This window comes from Saccostrea echinata, unplaced genomic scaffold, assembly GCF_033153115.1.
Source record: "Saccostrea echinata isolate AGI-Se365-2 ecotype Australia unplaced genomic scaffold, CSIRO_AGI_Sech_v1 ptg000054l, whole genome shotgun sequence".
In the NCBI taxonomy this organism is placed as follows: domain Eukaryota; kingdom Metazoa; phylum Mollusca; class Bivalvia; order Ostreida; family Ostreidae; genus Saccostrea; species Saccostrea echinata.
In genome coordinates this window covers 9501676-9520996 of record NW_026889803.1, presented here as the reverse complement: position 1 = coordinate 9520996, position 19321 = coordinate 9501676, and the positions used below count along the sequence as shown (strand labels likewise).

Genomic DNA, 19321 nt, shown 5'->3' with positions numbered 1-19321 from the left:
TTGAAGCCGGTCAATATGAAATTACACTTGGGCTTTTTTATCAATTAAATTAACTTCGATATTGAAGTTTTGTCATTACGTAATATTAGGAACAACTAATATTACTAGACTGCGAATGCGCACACGTGCGGCAGTATAATGTTCAATCCATTCAATATGTTCACTATATATTCAGTTTCTATACTTGCAGTTTCTGCACTTCACCGAGTATGTATAAGTAGTGTTAATTCATACATGATCATTTAAAAAAAATCAATTCATTAATTTACTTATTAAGGGCTATCAAAGGGCAACAAGGAATTTCAGTATATATATACTCATATATACTCGTATACATGCATTTACATGCAATACACTGTATTTATAACTTACAAACAAGAGAGAAGGAGTTGCATGATTGAAATGTGTACAGATATTTTTTTTTTCTCTCTCTCTCTATATATATGTCTGAAAGGGTTTTGATATGAAATCTATATGAATTTGCGTTCTGATGACCTTGTATATTATTCTTTTTGCTTATTTCATATTCTTTTATTCCGGTGAAAGTAACATCATTACCGCTACGTTTTCAAAATTTTCATTACCGCTACATGCACATTACCGCTACAAAGAAGGATACATTACCGCTACATTGTCTCTTTCATTGTCTCTTTCGTTAGCCAGCGTCTTATGCGTGTACAGTACAACATATATATACTGCACATGCATAAGACATGTTTTTCTCCATCTCCACACTTTGTAGTGTTTAAAAGTCTTATTTATACGAAATTTATATCCATTGATAACTAATCCTGCATTACCAAGTTGTACTTCTCTACATGGTAAGTGAATTATATTGAATGGAACTCTTATCCCGTGCCATTGCTGGCCGATTCGGTTTGTAGCGGTAATGAGTTGTCGGCATTAGTCCCTTTGATAAAATGTAGCGGTAATGATCGCCCGAAAATTTGAGAAAATGTAGCGGTAATGAGTTGAAATTTTTCGCAATGTAGCGGTAATGTTGACCTCCCACAAAATCAACATGAAAGATCATTCATGTCTTGAAAGGGGGAGGGGAGTACTAATATACAAAGAGCGATAACTCTATCTTAAAATTACATGCAGACTTTCAAACTGTAAAATCAATAATCGAATTATCTCCCGTTCTCTCAGGTAAAAACTGTTTATAAATAGAAGCACCGCCCATCTCAGGTGAGAGAACTTGTAGAACCAGTTTTATTGAATGGAATACACGTTCTATTAATAGTAACCGGGATAACACCATTGAATGTAAATATCTAAACACGTTTGGTAAGGGTAGGGCTAACCAGTAAACGGATTGCTTCATGGTCCATCAGCACCTGGAATTGAGGAGGATAGGAAATAAATAGGAGTATTGCGGAGGTCTAGAAGAATACAGGACGTCTGTCACCATGCGGTAAGAATTAATGAATTCTTGTACTTTTATTTAATTCCACTTTGCCGGGTGGGACCGAACGAAATGCTACTTTGGTTATATATATATACGACTACCTCTGTTATGTACGATTATCAAGGCACTTAATATTCCATTATAATGCAAAAAATTCAATATTGGACACGGTGAAAGGTGCATTTCCCCCGGTTTTCTTTTATAAAATAATTGAATACGATAGTACCACAGACAATGAAGTGTAAATTATGTCATTTTTGTGTATGTAATTACATGTATATAATCACAGTAACGCAAATTCTGTAATGTATTTATCTTATTATGTCAGTGTTGTATAAATCCTTTGTAATAGAGAAAGAAAAATCATCATGCTTAGAGGACTATACAGTTCATATATTCAAAACATGTTTCTTACAAGTTTTAGGGCTTACCCCCCCCCCCCCCCCCGATCTTCTGCTTCAGAATAATCCTTTCCAATAGAATAATTATAAATATCTTAAATTCAGGTCTATACTAACAAAATAATACATACTACATATATACCGCTCATACATACGAAAGCCGGATAGGCTCATTTTTGACAAAACAAAAAAAATATTTAACTCGTTATAACGAGATAATTATCTCGTAATAACGAGTTAGTATCTCGTTATAACGACTTAGTATCTCGTTATAACGAGTTAGTATCTCGTTATAACGAGTTAGTTATCTCGTTATAACGAGTTAGTTATCTTGTTATAACGAGATAATTATCTTGTTATAACGAGTTAGTTATCTCGTTATAACGAGTTAGTATCTCGTTATAACTAGTTAGTTATCTCGTTATAACGAGTTAGTTATCTCGTTATAACGAGATAATTATCTCGTTATAACGAGATAGTTATCTCGTTATAACGAGTTAGTTATCTCGTTATAACGAGTTAGTATCTCGTTATAACGAGTTAGTTATCTCGTTATAACGAGTTAGTATCTCGTTATAACGAGTTAGTTATCTCGTTATAACGAGATAATCATCTCGTTATAACGAGTTAGTTATCTCGTTATAGCGAGTTAGTATCTCGTTATAACGAGTTAGTTATCTCGTTATAACGAGTTAGTTATCTCGTTATAACGAGTTAGTTATCTCGTTATAACGAGATAATTATCTCGTTATAACGAGATAATTATCTCGTTATAACGAGATAAAAATTGATCTAAAAGTTGATATATCTAAGTAAAGAATATACATGTACTATTATTTATAGGAAATAAACAGAAGCCAGTCGATCAAATTTGTTTGAAGTGTGCCTGATATAGATTTTATGGAATAACAGTATACTAGTTTTTGTGTTATGCTTTTGATTAATATTGTTCATTGAAAAGACCGAAGACAAATATACGGAAACTTATGACCGCCTCATGTTGTTGTGTTATACCTTAAAATTGCAAAATAGAATTAGTGTCATCTTCAAATGGAATGGATATAACGTCAAAATGTTGTCAACTTGTACAAGGAGATCAGAAAAAAATGATATATTCTGGCTGATTTAACTGGCCTGTTCAAGCTTTCTTGACTATGTTAAAATTATGATAATTTTTGCGTAATATTTGTCGCAATAAAAAATGCATAGAAATAATCCCATTATTTTATATATTCCGAATTACTAATGTCGATATGATACCATTTGTTAGGCTTTAACGTCCATATTTTGAAAATTCCTTGCCTGTTAACAATTAAGAAATAACAGTTCATTTTTATCGTCTTAAAGGGGCAGGGCAAGATCAAAATTCAATGTCTGACAAAAAATAAATTCACGTTGTTTTTATCATCAATCCCTCCTTCCCCGCAATAAATATGATGAATTTCAAGAACTAATACTGTACTTATCACTTAATAATTTATATATTTCTTTTGTTTATTAAAAGAAAGAAACATTTTAATTTACCAATTTGGCATGAAATCTCATGTACAATATGCATTTTAAGCGTTATTATGAATGTGATAGAATAAAAAACTTTTGGGGCTCTTTATTCTACGGAAGCCACAATAAAAAGATGAAGGTCACCAGGCTGAAATGTAGTGCATGTAGGAAAATCACATGCCTCACTTTGACAATAGTAAAAACAGTTGACATGTTTGTGATAGAATGAAAATTTAATATCTAAAGTTTACAATATGATACGCATTAATTAAGGTGTATTTCAAGCATAAATTATGCCTAGAAATATGTATTGTATCGTGAGACAGGATTTTTGATATTTTCACTCGTGAAAATATAAAAAAAATCCTGTCCCACTCTTGAAATAAATTCCATATCAACTACAAAACATTGAATATCCTCTATTTATAACCCCACCCCCACCCCCACCCCCAAAAAATCATCAATCTCTTTTTGAAATAAAAATTATATGCTTGCATGCAAAGTATACATAATAAATATTGTGATATTGTGATGAGGAAAATAATTAACGACATTGCTTCAATGTTTTATTAATAATATTTCCATTTCTATTTGTTTTCTCTGTGATAACTCTTTGAGAGTTAGGAGAGTTGATTTCTTGATCATTCTAACGGAATGCAAATTTTGCCAAGCGAAAGGTCAGTAGCTAAGAAGGCATAATATGCATGTACGTGCGGCTGTCTTTGTGTCAGACTCTTAAGGAGGCCTAATGTGCATGTAATTCTCGTGCCGCTGTCTTTGTGTTTGACGTCAGTGGGCGGGGACTATTGAAATTGACATGTGAGGCCTCGTGTAATTTAAATCTATTAGTCTACATTTTTAAAATCAAAATTTACAATTTTATTTCAAAATGAAATGGAAATATAAGGAATCACTGTCTAGTTAGTAGAGTATGCCAGGGACATGAACGATAGTTGGAAACGTGGGATAATTTATGCATAACGGGCTTGTAATACATGTATAGTATTAGTCCTATTCGTTGATCAATCCTAATTAAAAAGGTTATAAAAGTGAACTGGCTTTGTAAACTCTGTAAACTTTTTTTTGTGTGTTGTAAACTCTGGTTTGATGTTTTGTCACCATGTGGTAAACTTAGGATCCGCCAAATAGACGTGAATCTGCACAGCTTGGACCCCCCCCCCCCCAGCAAAAAATATAAACAGTGAATCATGACAGAATATTAAATAAAATGTCAATATCAGCAGATCAAAGCTAACGTCTTATTACTTAGAAGGACGTAATATCATTTTTGCTTCATCATTCCTCATCATCGTGGACAATCTGCATAAGCTTAGTCACAAAGTTCGGGGGGGGGGGTTAAACCAAGTAAAATATTTGACAAGCAAATAGAAAAAAAAGAGATTTGATATTCCAACTACGAGTGTTCGTCAAAAAAAAATCTGGAGGAAGGAGCACAGAATATCCTTGACCGCCCCCTCTTCAAAAGTAGTGGTGGGGACATTAGCCCCCCTATTACTACGCCTATATATGTTGCATAAACGCCTGCGATATGTTGTACTTATATTGTCTCTGATATTTAATTTTAGCGGAATAGAAATTGATATATGAAAGTGTATTTATTAAGTCGTCCAATACATGTCGAAATAGTGTCATTCATCAGAAATAGTTGTCATAAATAAATTGCCAAAGTTTGAAGCAAGTATATTTGGCAATATTATTTTAAGAAAAATATCGCGTCCTAATGCAACAATTTGAGGAGGCGTTCAGAACTAATGTGTAAATGTGTTCGCCTTAGAGTTGCTATACTTATTAAAATATGATTATTGACAGCGAGATAGTTCAAGATTTAATCATAAGTAAACCCCAGAGCAAATTAAATTTTCTACCATTTATAAATTGTTCAAGTTAAGTTTGACTGATAATTACTAGCTAAAAATTCAATGGCATTAAAAACTACAGCCATTTTTATTCAGAAAACTATCTCGTTATAACGAGATAACTAACTCGTTATAACGAGATAATTATCTCGTTATAACGAGATAATTATCTCGTTATAACGAGATAACTAATTCGTTATAACGAGATCCTAACTCGTTATAACGAGATAACTAACTCGTTATAACGAGATAACTAACTCGTTATAACGAGATACTAACTCATTATAACGAGATAACTAACTCGTTATTACGAGATAATTATCTCGTTATAACGAGATTCTAACTCGTTATAACGAAATAACTAACTCGTTATAACGAGATAACTAACTCGTTATAACGAGATAATTATCTCGTTATAACTATCTCGTTATAACGAGTTAATTTTTTTTATTCTTGTCAAAATTGAGCCTATCCGGCTTTCGTACATACAACATAATAATAACCCATAATAATAAACCAAGGGGTGGATCCTAGGGTGTTGGAAATTCAAACCGGTTTTATTACCTGCAATGCATTTCCAGATTTATAACATACATATGTAATAGTTGCTTAATATTCAGACATCTAGTGATTAAAATTCTCATTCTGTCTTTCATAAGTTTTTCTTCAACTGAGTTTATTTTTTGGCCAGAAGAGATTTCAAGCCCTAAAACTTTCCTGAACTGTTATTTTGATATGTTAATACAAAAATAAAAATATGACAGTTGCAGCACACTGTAATATTATACACAAAGAATGTTTCGATGTGAACATTTTACTTGCCTATCATCAAACAGTTTCATGAGATGCATTGTTACTCATTATTACACTAAAGAATCATAATAAACAGAGTGAACCTCCAGAATTCAGGGACAATATGGATCCGATGAGATTGCAATGCATAAATTTATTTTAAAAAATCAGAAGAAAAACACTAATGTATTTAACTTTTTCAAAAATTCAATATAAAAGAAATCTCGTAAGTCGTTCAATTACATTAGAGACTGTCTTTTGTTAATATATTTTATTATATCGATAGTTATAACAAATGATCGACTCCCCCCCCCCCCCCCCCCCCGAGCTAAGATAGATGTAGCTCTGAACTTTAACTACTGATTGAATAATATATAAAAATTCTTTTACAAGTTCCATGGATTTTAAATCCATGTACTTATATTTTTTAATAGTTGGTGTGTTTGTCTGTGTCTCTGCGTGCTGTTTTCGCTCTCTAACACCCAGAACCTGGGAAGGGAGACCTGCGATGCCCGGAGATCTGAGGTGGATGTAGAGGTGGCTTCAGCAGGAGCCCTTATAGGCGGCATATTCAAGATCAGGGACACCTTAACTGGTGGATACACGTGTGGAACTCCACATAAAGGTATATGGATGGAGTAATTCTTGAAGCAAAATTAACTTATACATCCCTCCACTAGAGAGGGTGTATTTTCGGTTCAAGTTGATTGTCTCTTTGCAAGTTTAACGCGGGGGATGGGTCGGGTTGGGTTGGGTTGAGTAATATAAGTTAGGGGTTAATGCACTACATATATGAACCCCATAAGGAAAGAAGTTCGAGTAATAAATAATCTGATGAATTTTTAAAATTAATCTTCTTTTTAATGCAGTTGGTGAAGTTTGCAATTCATTCCTCATTATAAGCGTTTTCTTGATACATAAAAAAAAAACGAAATAGTATATCAGACGTACTAAATATGTTAAATTTTTATCTTCAGAACTGATACAAGTGTACGAGGCAGCGAAATTTGCAATCCAGCGTGTTAATGCGCAAAATATTGTCCCGGGTATTAGACTTGGTGAGTATTGTTTTGAACTCATGTAAAAATTATTAATAAGAAACATTGCTCTTAATTTGTTTTTTTTTTAATTTTAGGAATGAAGGCCTATGATGATTGCGGGAGCCCGTTTATGGCCGTACGAGCTGCACAGAAATTTTATCCGCAATTTTCCAACACCCAGCTGTCTTGTAGTGATGGTTCAAAGCTTCATTTAGGTAATCCTTAAAAAAATTCTGAAACAAACAAATCTCTGGAGTAAGCAAACGGCCAGAAGATTCACTTTACTGATGTACTTGTATTTGTCTGCAACGTTTGTTTACAACGTAGAATAACATTTTAAGAAGGAAAATTCAAGCAGTATTTAAGCCACTACAAAAATAAAACATTTATTCTATTTTATTTTTATATTGAACAAATTGTAAATGTATGCTAGAGGAATAATTCATTTACATATAAAAATAAGTCAACGGTGCTTGAGTGTGTATATGGGGGTATCTTATTTTGGAGATGAAAAAAAAAATGAATAAACTTCCTATGAAATAGTTGTCACATAATATATATATATATATATATATATATATATATATATATATATATATATATATATATATATATATATATATATGTATAATATGTATAATATGCAACGATTTTAAAATTAAAGTTTTATTTGTGTATAGGAATCTTAGGTCCCCTGAACAGCAATACAGAATCTGTGGCTCAGATGACGTCAGATATACCAGCATCCCAGATTTCTCCGAGAATCATTCACCCTGATCTCAGTGATAAATCCATGTATCCATACTTCCTGAGGACTGGGCGCAACTGGTTTTCATTTGCCAGGGTAAATGAAGCTAAAAAGATTAATGTTAAAATAAATTACATAAACCAATATATAAATAGAATAACTCAGCTCACTCTCTAACTACTTTTTGTTAGGTGCTGACACAAGTCTTGAAGCAAATGAATTGGACACGCGTCACAGTTGTTAATGTAGACACGGACATGGGTGAACTAGGCTACAAGGAATTTTCGCGACAGGCTTTAAATGAAAACATCTGTATAGCTGGCTTAAAAACAGTTTCTATCGTCGCCACACAAGCCGACTACGAGACCCAACTCAGTGACCTTGGCAACGATGGGGTCAATGTCGCAGTATTTTTGGGACCAGGGGCACATGCCATCAAACTCCTTAAGTCAAACGTCGGGAAGCGCGTCCAGTGGGTAATGGCAGATATGCTTAGAATGGTCTCTACAGATCCACTGAGTGTGCATGCTCCAAACAGCAAAGGTGTAATTTTCGCCCTACCAAAAGTTCGCCAAATCACAGAATTTGAAAATTACTTTGTTACCCTGTCAGAGACGAGCCCTCCTGGAGACAACCCTTGGTTTCAAGACTGGTACATGACACTGTATGACTGCAGGCTTCCTGGTTTGTAGATAGTTTTTCTTTTTCTTTTCAGTACTGCAGGGAAAAATCTTAGAAATAGAAAAGTTTCGGGTGTAAAATATAACATTAAGATTTTTATTTTCAGGTATTAACTATGCCCCATTTGCTACTAAACTTTTCTGCCCACAAACTGTCACGAAGAGATCCATATATAAACAGTTACCTTACGTGCAGTCTGCAATAGAGGGAGTTTATGCCTATGCAAAAGCATTCAGGACAGCCCACAGGACCCGATGTGGGGACAGCTTTAATGGAGTCTGTGACAGTTTGAGAGCCATGTCTACCGCAGATTTCAACACCATTCTAAAGAATATAGACTTCACTGTAAGTTCAAATAAGTTTAAATTCAATAAAGAATTAGTGTAGAATTTCATTCCGAAGAAACGACCGTCTTACCAATAAATAAAAACCATGTAGTTGTGTTACAAATTTATAAAACTATCAAAATTTCATTACACACTTCATGTTGACAAGAGTGAGTAAATTTTCTGACTGTTGCAGTTCTCAAACACTGACGGAATACCAAGTATGGCTGGAAGGAGGGTCAAGTTTGATGCAAATGGTGACATTATAAATCAAGATTTCACGATCTATAACTACAACGACAGAACTACAGCTCCAAATTTTGCATTTGAAGAGGTAATGTTACAGTTGCTGTATTTTAAATGGCATCTGTAGACCCCTTTTATGAAGGAAAATGATTTTTTTCTGGTAATAAAATCAGTTTAAATAATTAATTGCAGGTTGGAAGTTACGAAAATAACGTTCTAGCATTAGACAAAACGAAAGTCCGAATGTACGATGGTTCTGGTATAACAAGGGACATCACTTCCTCTTGTCCAGCTGAAGGTTGTAGTTACTGCATTGTAGAACCCAATCCTTTTAATTTCTATTACAACCCTGGAGATATCAATATAGGCGTGGCTCTGTCTGCGCAAAATTCGGGATCGGAAAGATTTACATGTGGAGATGACAACGCTTATGGTATGGCACAGGCGCTTGCAATACAATATGCTGTGGAAAATCTGAATATAGACTTACCAAGGATACTCAATGGTGTACGCTTAGGAACAGTCATGCTTGATGCCTGCAACAGTTCTGATGTAGCTTCACTCTTCTTCAATAATTTACTCGGAAGTCGCAGTACACTGAAAGATAAGCATGGACGGTTTGTGGATCCTAATTCTGTTAAGGCTCTCATTGAGGGATTTAATAATGATGGGGCCATGTCATTCTCAAAAGCTACTCAAATGTATGGACTGCCACAGATTGGAACCGTAGCATCTAGTTCATTACTGGGAGATAAAGTAATGTACCCACTATTTAGCCGAACGGTAGAAAGTAATTATGTCCAGTCTGTGGCTATGGCAAATTTCTTTGCAAAGAAAGGTTGGTATTACATTCAGGCAGTCCATTGCCCTTCCATGCGTCATGATGTTGAAGTGTTAAAGAGAATGACAGCTGACTTTCAAATATGCATGGCTGCTCAATACGAAATGGGTACAGATGGCACTGCAGCTCAGATTTTGGATAAAGTCAGGTCAAATACAAATGCAAGAGTCGTGGTTATGTTTTTGGAGAAGAAAAATATCAGACAGATGCTTCAGGCAATTAAAGACGCTTCATGGCAGCAGCAATTTGTCATTGTTGGGGGTGAGTCATGGGGCAGCGATAATCTGAACATAATGGGTTTTGAGAATGTTGCTAATGGAGTAGTATCGTTCCAGCCTCAAATAGGCCAGACTTCGAACTTCCAAAACTGGTTAAATCAAAAACAGCCTAGAACAGCAATGGATATGCCTTGGTTCAGAGAACTGTACGAAAATGCTTTCCAATGTTACTTGGATGCTTCATCAAAAGGTATGTTCACAAATGAATGTCCTAATCCAGGTTCTGGAATGTCTAATTCTCCCATTTACGAGTTCTGGTACCAGATGACGACATCAATCAATGCTGTTTACGTCACTGCCAAGGCTCTTGACGAAACTTTGAAGCATTACTGTGGGCAGGGGTATTCGGGGGTATGTGTTAAGTATCGTGCGGCGAAGGACTCCAATGCAGTTCTACTCCAAAATATCAGAAACGCATCATTTAGTATAGGTTCGTCATACCAGTTTGACATGCACAACGGAGAGCCCCTTTCAGGCATTGAAATTATGAACTACAGACAAGGACAAAAGTATACTTCCGTAAGTATAAGGGTTTAAACAATAAATATGCTGATAGAAATTATTGATATGTCATCACTTCTTGTATGAGTATCAGTGTATTACTAGTAATGTTTAGTTTTCTGTGAATTCATATTTGCATGCCTAAAATATTTCATTTTTCTCTTCAGGTTGGATTATACAACACCAAATCAGGAGTTCTCACAATTTCGGACAATACACTTATTTATCCAAGTACTATTCAGCCTGCTACATTTTACTCAATATGTCCGGGTATTTGTGGAGATTGTTCCTATTTGACCAAAACGAAATACACCTACGAGCACGGTGACGTCATAATTGGAGGTTTATTTGGATTACACAATACACATCAACTCTACCCCACTTTATGTGGTGATATAAGATTGAGTTACGGTGTTCAGTTTGGACTCGCCATGTTCTATGCCATTGATGCAGTTAACAATAAGCAGGCTCCCGTCTCTTTGAATGGCATAAAACTAGGAGGTCTAACTCTTGACCATTGCGGTATTCCTAATCGACCTGGCGAACTTATTTCTTATGTTTACACAAACACTGGACTCCTATCATCGGAGGATAGAATGAAACTAGATACATCGAGTATCATTGGATGGATAACTGACAACACAGCTGCTGTTGATAGTGCAGCAATGGTGACCGAGAAGTTAGACATCCCACTTGTCAGTCCACTAGCTTCTAGTGCAGCTTTTCAGGACAAAGAGAAATATCCAAACTTCTTCAGAACGATACAAGGCGATGTAACAATATCAGTTGCCATTTCAAAACTAGCAAAATCATTGTCTTATAACTATGTGAATGTAATATATTCTGCAGACTCCTTTGGAAAAGGTGGAATGGAAACATTCGAAGCGGTAGCCACGCAAGAGGAGATATGTGTTCTTCAAAAATACATGGTGACCCCATCTATGAATGCTTCTCAAATTTTAAAATTAATATCGCTTAGCACAAGCCAGGTTGTGGTTTTGTGGACAAATGGTGCCGATACAACCGCTCTTCTGAGGGCAAAAAACATCAGCAGTGGGGCGTATCAAGATATGGTGCTTATCTCCTCAATGCCATATATGGCTTTGGCACAATCTTTCGGTAATAGTGCTTCAAAATCATTCTTCTTTAACATCAAAACAAGAAATGACCCAAAGTATCTCCAGTTCTTAGCTGCGTTTCCAAGTGATGTTTTTCTGGCGAATGCATTCTTGTATGAGTATTACACTAAGCTATTTGGCTGCAATCTACCTGGAAGCAGCACGTAAGTAAATGTTGAGCAAGAAGAGTATATACTAGTAGGTTATTTTGCAGAAAAATGAAAATTACAATAGTATCATTGTTAAACTAATGAATAATTTTTATTGTATAAAAAGTATAAAAATATAATAATAATCTGTATAATGATAATTCTTATCTTTCTACTATAGCTATAGCACCCATTGCTCTCAACCGTACGCGCCCATCACTTCCGCCCGTGGATTTGCACAAGACAATTACGTGATTCCCACAATAAACGCTGTTTACTCACTTGTCGGAGCTATGGATGCTGTGCTTAAAGACAAATGTGGGCAAAACTATCAAGGGATATGTGCTGCTTTCTCCTCTACCCCTAATATTAATGACAAAATAATGGACAAAATGGAAAAATTAACGTTTAGGGATCCTCTTGGAAACAATTTCGAGTATATTGATCGTGAGGGCAACATGGGAATGGAAGTTATATACCTATACAATAATGATCTAACTACGGTATGTTGTCAAATGAAAAGTTTTCAGAATAAGAAATCTATATATTTCAGGTATTTATTATTTGAAAAGCAAAAGACTTCAAAAACAATATTGCTGTACACTGTATTTTGAAGGTTGGAGAGTTTGCCGGAGCGTCCTTGAATTTGAAAGTTGGTACCTACATTCCACCAGCTGTTTCCTCCTCTTGTCCGCCCCCATGTCAACAGTGTATTCAGAAAAATATTGAATTCACCTACATCCCTGGCGACATTCTTCTTGGTGGTATGTCACATATCTAATAAAATCCGTTATCATTAATGTTAATTGTCTTTTACGGTGAATACGGAGGGCTGATGCATGTTTTATCAGGATATTTTTTATTATAAATATAGGCTTGTTTGATGTCCACGAGAACAGTTTGATTCCTTTCTCTTGTGGTGATTTGAATATACAAGGTGGATTCCAGCTCTTGGAGGCCTTCAATTACGCCCTCGAGAAAGTGAATGACAAGACTGGTCAATTCCAGAATGTTCTAAGGAATGTTAAACTTGGTGGTATTGGTTTGGATGCCTGTCAGAGTTCTATTCGAATGGGATATCTCGTGTCTGACATCCACAATGGTATAATTAAGCTAACAAGAAATGGACAGACGGTGAATCCTGACGATATCAGTTTATACATTGGTGGTGGATCCAGTGACAGTTCACTTTACTTGGCGCGTCTTTTAAAAACACTGAAGTTACCCCAAATCAGTTACATGTCAAGCAGTGATTCTCTTTCAAATCAAGACAGGTATCCGTATTTCATGAGGACGATTCCTGCCGATGACAAGCAATCACTCGCAATGATAAAATTCCTAGACGCTCAGAATATTCGGTATGTTCAAATCGTTCATACACCAAATGAATATGGAAAAATGGGAGCTGAGAAATTTAAAAATCTTGCTGCTCAGAATAAAATTTGTGTCGCTCAGACCATTGAGTTCCCTGATAATTCGTCTGTGACACAGGAAAGTGCTGATAAAGTTGTTCGCGCTATGCTAGAGAAACCTGTTGCCAATACAATAGTTGTATTTGCTAATGCCAAATACATTCATGAAATGCTGAAAGCAATGACGAGAAACGCCGGGGCTATTGGCAAGTTTAGATTCATTGGGTCAGAAACGTGGGGAAATAATTATGATGCTATTTCAGGTGTTGAGTATTTGGCTAAGGGATCAATCACTTTGAATCTGGAGTCATCCGACATAAGAGATTTTGATTCTCATATAGGGCAAAAATCTCCTGGAAATTACCCTGAAAACCCCTGGTTTCCTGAATTCTATGAAGAAATGGTGAATTGCTACCTAACTGTTCCAACCTCAAAACACAAAACTCAATGTCTTTCGCAGACGATGAACATTGCTGCTGAGCGTGACTACATACAAGACCCTGGTATTCTGCATGTGATTAACGCTGTTTTTGCTGCTGCATATGGACTCGATGACGTACTGAAGTCTCTTTGTGGGGTGAATTACACGACGGTATGTGAACAGTTCAAAAATAACCAAAACCGTCACAATTTATTGGTGCAGAGTGTACTAAGGTCCACCTTCGTCGATCCTTCCGGAGCTACTTTCAGTTTCCGAACAGACCGAAGAGATGGAAACAAAGGTTACATGCTGTACGATATCAAAGAAAGAATGACCATGAATGAGCTTGGTTACACTTATGAAAAGGTAACAACGAAATCCGTACTATTTAAATATTTGATTATTCATGGAATATATATAAGAGAATGATGGATTCTTATTTTACAAATTATTGGCAATTTTCAATGTGCAATTTTCACTTTTTCAGATCGGCGAGTTCTCAAGCCAGGACGTCTTGACAGTTGAAAATACATACACATCTAATTGGGACGGAAGTTGTGAAAGACAAGGGTCCTGCTCTGAATGTCCAACTGTTCGAAACTTGTTGCAGAGATACATGCTTCAGCCTGCCAGAGACCAGTCCACAAATGGAGCAACCCTTTTGGCTATTCTGCCAATTCACAAACGGGGAACTGATCGTTATTTATGCGGACATCTTGACATTGGTGTACTTTACAATGCCCTTGCATTTATTTACACATTAGATACCTACTTTCCAACAACTAAATACAAACTGCGTGGGCTAATTGTCGATAGTTGTTCAAACAATTTGAGAGTAGACCAGGATCTTTACAGTCTGTTTTCACGTGGACGGTTGTGTAATACAGAGTTCTCATTTGATGGGGAAATAAGTAATAAGACTCTTGCAGGTCTTATAACTAGTACCTCCGATCATGTTATGGCAGCAAACCGCGTCTTAGCCCCTCTTAAAGTACCTATTCTTAGCAATAGCGCAACTTCTACTGCACTCAGTGATAAAGAGAAATATCCCTTTTTTGCTAGAACCGTCCCACCAGACAACTTACAAATGGATGTCATCGTTAGAATTCTAAAAAATAAAAACTGGAATTCAGCTTCCGTTATCTATAGCAGTGATACTTATGGAAGAACTCTATTCGAAGATTTCTTAACTAGAGCAAGAAACATGCAAACATGTGCTGGTGCTCATATTGCTGTTCCCTATCCAGCGACATTAGACCAAGCAAAGGATGCAATTAGATATATCGAAAGTAACTCAAAGTCTAAGGTAATTGTTCTCATATCAAGTGACCCAAAGATTGTTCTACAAGCTGCTAAAGAACTAAACGTACTGGACAAGTATTTATGGATTGGAACTGACACATGGGGTTCTAGCTTGGAAGTCGTTAGTGGAATGGAGGGTGACCTTTTGGGATCAATCACGGTAGAGCCAAGATCAACTCCTGTTGAAAAGTTTGCTAGATATGTCAGTGAGTTGAAGTACAATGACCGTAAAGGGATTCCTAATGACTGGTTCGAAGAATTTTACCAGATGTTCCACAAATGTAACATTCAATCCGCGAAAGTTAACTTTCCACAGTACAGTGCTTGTACAGGAAGTGAAACCATAGATGACTGGACCAAAATAGATTTTCAGCCCTATGTCCTTAATACCATTGCAGCCACATATGCTTATGCTAAAGCCATCGATGCAGTGTCCAACGGTAGATGTATTTCCACAGCTTCCTTTGAAGAATGTTTCAGAGTAGACGAATCTTGGAATGAACTCTTTAGCAGTATTCTGAATGTGGAATGGAATGTCCAGAGTAGTTTAGACCTCAGTCGATCTTTCATCTTGAAATTTAATAGCGATCGTTTCTGGGACATCGGTTATAATATTAAAACATTATCAAGTTCTACGGAATACCAAGATGTGAGTAAAACAATTTTTCAGCATTGCAAGAACTACACATATCAAATCTGTCAGTAATCTGAATTACCAAATTGAAATCTTATGATTTTTTTCTTCACAGGCTCATGGCAAACTAGTTTTAATGTCCTTGTTTGTTTTTCTTTTCAGATGGGTAGCTTGATCAGCGCTAGCTTCCAGTTCTCATCAAACTATGACAATAATAAGGGAAATAACTGGTCGCCATGTCGAAGCACTGCAGTTTGTGACTGTTCAGCCCCTGTAGTGAGTGCCCAGACAAGCAACGATACCATAAGGCGTGTCAAAGCAGCGGAACCTAGGAACTATCTGTTCTACAACGTTATGAACACTACAATTAACAATCAATTTGTGCCCATCTATGATTTAACCTACAAGTGGCCAATTTGGGCAATAGCTGTAGCAGTTCCTACTTGCGTCGGATTGTTTATCACGTTTTTCCTCTTTTTGTACCTTCTAATATTCTACGAAATCAGGGGAGGCACAACCATACTAGGATTTTTGATGATGTTTGGAATATTGGGAATTTATGCCATCAATTTCGCGTTCTTCCTTCCAGCTGCAACAGACACATGTGGTGCTAGACAGTTTTGCATGGGAGTGGTATATGCAATCGTTTTTGCTGCTCTTCTTGTCAAAGCAGTTGACAACTGGCGATTCGGCGAGAATGTAGACTACTTCAACCAACAGCAAATGGATGAAAAATACAAAGGGATCACGGGGAAAGGAGTACTACTCTTAATTGCTTTGGGAATAGTCTGCGTGCAGTTAATTATACCCATTCAATGGCTAGTCCATCGTCCTCCTTCCGCAAGTTTGATGGCTGATGCAACAGAGATACATGACTGGATGATGTGCGATCCACATGACATGTATGACAAAGCGTTGGTGATGTCAATGATTTTTGTCATGTTTTTAGTCTTGCTTACTGCAATATTTTCCGCCATGGCATGGGACAGTGATAATAACAACTACGAATCACGTTGGATTCTGGTCTCCAGTGTGTGTACAGCCGGCTGCTTTATGGTGTGGATGATCGTCATAACGAACGCGTCACCGCCATATCGTGATGCGGCGGTGGCACTGGGTAACTTCTTTAACGCTACCGCCATTTTAATTTTCACAATCATCCGAAAAGTGGTGATCATGTTGTGGCCACGTGATCCGGAGGAAATGGAGGAGGAAAAACCTGGATCAATTATTGACGAGAGGGGTATGACTTTACAATAGTTACATAAATTGTGTCCATGTATCTGGGTTATGGATTTAAGCTAAATGTTGGAATTTTTTGTAATGTTCTTCTGCTCTTATTTTTTTCAGCAAACGATGTGTATTCCACAGTTTACTCAAATCCAGGATATGACAACGATGACGCAGTCTTCCAACCGTCTTCACCAAGGCAGAGTGAACTTGACAACGGAGACGTGGGATTTTAAATAGAAAATAGACGAAGTGAGTAGGCAAATGGTAAGAATTTATAAAAAAAAATATAAAATATATTTATACAAGCAAACCAATGGCATACTTCTATGTAAATAACATTGTAATAATTACTCTTTGCAGAAAAAAATATTTAATAAACAGTGCTATTGGATCCTCCGATCCTGTGGAGCCGGATAAAGCTGTGAAATGTCTCTTTTGTACCATATCCATGTACGAAGGGTAGACGAAAGCCATATGTTCCACAAAAGCCAATACCCTCGTATGATAAGGATACATTAAATTAATGTCTTCAGGATACCTACATGTAACGGCTTTTCAGAAGGTTCACTCGTGTGTAATTTTTTTTCTCTTCGTAATCAATTACTTTTCAATGGTAAATGAAAAATGATATTGACAATTCCAAAGTAATTGCTGCTGAGATTCTTTTTCCAATGATTTTTTTTACTGTTGTATCTTGCCATGATACTAGATGTATTTGTCAAATTAAGCAATCTCAGTCTTTGACCAGAATGTCATGAGAGTTTCTTATAGAAAGATGCTGATTTCTGTGAATGAATGTTTTTCAAATGCGCGTGTTTGTTAGTGGGTGAATAATTGTTGAGAATTTCATATAAGATATTTGTACATTTAAAGGCTTCACTTAGTTCAGACGTGATGTGCGTCTGTAGTACGGTGTTTATATAATTTTTGTACTATTACGTATATATATGATTGTGATATATTTTTTATACAATAAAATTTTTTTGTATATATTTGTCTTTATCATGGTAAATGACTGAAGATAAAAAATCTTATAGAACAGAAACATTATATATAAATTATTCTACTGACATCGCTAATGTTCATTTATTTTATTGAATGACTCATTGATTGATAATTAGTTTTTAAAGTTAACAGTTAACCATTTTAGTGGAATATGAGTTTATTGGAGCCTTAGAAAATGATTTTTGAATATGAGTGGGTCAAGTCTCCACTCTTCGTTAACGTTTATTTGGTGGAAAAGTAAATGTAAAATCTATTTGATGTTTCAGAAATATGGAGTCTAAACCCATTCGAACATTTCTGAAAAAATATACTTTTCAAAAACTCGTTTATTTTAAATCACACTGACATATGAATGACAACAAAACTTCGTAGCATAGTGGTTAATTAACATGTTCAGTCTTACGCCTAACCGTGAGCTTTGGAGAGAGTTCGAATTATGTATGTTTTTTTTTCTTTTCCAATCCTTTAAAACAGAAATGAAAAATTATTTATCAATCAGTAATTCAATAAAATAAAGGAAGCAAATAGTGAAACATGGTATTGACAATTGATAATACATTCATTTTCCCCATCATTTAAACGTCAATGAAGAATGTAGACTTGACCAATTCATAATCAAAAATCATTTTTATGTCCCCAGTTAACCGATTTTCTAATAGATATGCTTTACTGTCAACTTATAAAAGTCATTAATCAATTAATCTGTCAGTTAAATGGATTAATCAAATGTGTTGAAGATGAGAGATTTTGAAAAATATAATCAATATTTTCCGTGAACTTTGAAAATTTTGAGAAATATATTGTTTGTCCCCGCCTTGTACGCCCTATTTCTTTCATGTATGAGGGCCGTCACAAAATTCTGTACACTGGTTTCGTATCTTTTGCAGAATTTTACGTTTCTTCGTACAAAATTCCTCGTACCTAAAATGATGTTGAAGATTGATCAAGCTCTTTATATATGAAATGAGCGTAATATCAAAATAATACAATATTTAATATACACATGTACAATGTGACAAAAGTTTTAGAGCATTCTTTAATTTTTTTGTTTTTGTTTTCTAAAAATTTCAAACTCTGTATGAAATAATGCATAAGCCATGCCATATTTACACTTGTTTGAAGTATATAGGATAGGGAAGGTACAAAAAAGGTAGAAGAATTAACGTCTTTGGAGGAATATCTGCCAAACTTCGGAAAATTGAAATGAAATTTTGAAATTTAAGAATATTTGCTCGCTAATTCCATCAAAACAAAACCGATCCCGAACAAAATCAATACAAAATAAAGTATTATTAAACTTTTGACTCTCTGATGCAGTTTCCACTGCATGAGAAATCAAATCAGTTTATAAGTTCAGTTACTTAGTAATCCATACCACAACCAGACAGCTGCTTAGTATTCTTGT

At 35.6% G+C, this 19321-nt stretch overlaps 3 protein-coding genes across 3 annotated transcripts in view; all 3 read left to right on the top strand.

Moving 5' to 3' along the window:
* The window catches only part of LOC133172714 (thioredoxin-related transmembrane protein 2 homolog), a 284179-nt gene that overhangs the window by 205825 nt on the left and 59033 nt on the right, over positions 1-19321 (top strand). The gene's annotated exons all lie outside the window — the stretch shown is intronic.
* Positions 1277-9149, top strand: LOC133204589 (metabotropic glutamate receptor 3-like). The gene is made up of 8 exons (XM_061340343.1): positions 1277-1417; positions 6416-6606; positions 6959-7039; positions 7117-7236; positions 7702-7865; positions 7961-8453; positions 8557-8795; positions 8973-9149. Exons 1-8 carry the CDS (start codon positions 1413-1415, stop codon positions 9147-9149), a joined length of 1470 nt encoding a protein of 489 aa, XP_061196327.1. The 5' UTR covers positions 1277-1412.
* LOC133172577 (uncharacterized) lies at positions 9527-17903 on the top strand. Its single transcript, XM_061307498.1, has 9 exons — positions 9527-10660; positions 10810-11924; positions 12091-12412; positions 12526-12673; positions 12784-14108; positions 14230-15693; positions 15841-16921; positions 17029-17175; positions 17272-17903. The coding sequence occupies exons 1-8, from the start codon at positions 9548-9550 to the stop codon at positions 17142-17144; spliced, it is 6684 nt and encodes a 2227-aa protein (XP_061163482.1). The 5' UTR covers positions 9527-9547; the 3' UTR covers positions 17145-17175; positions 17272-17903.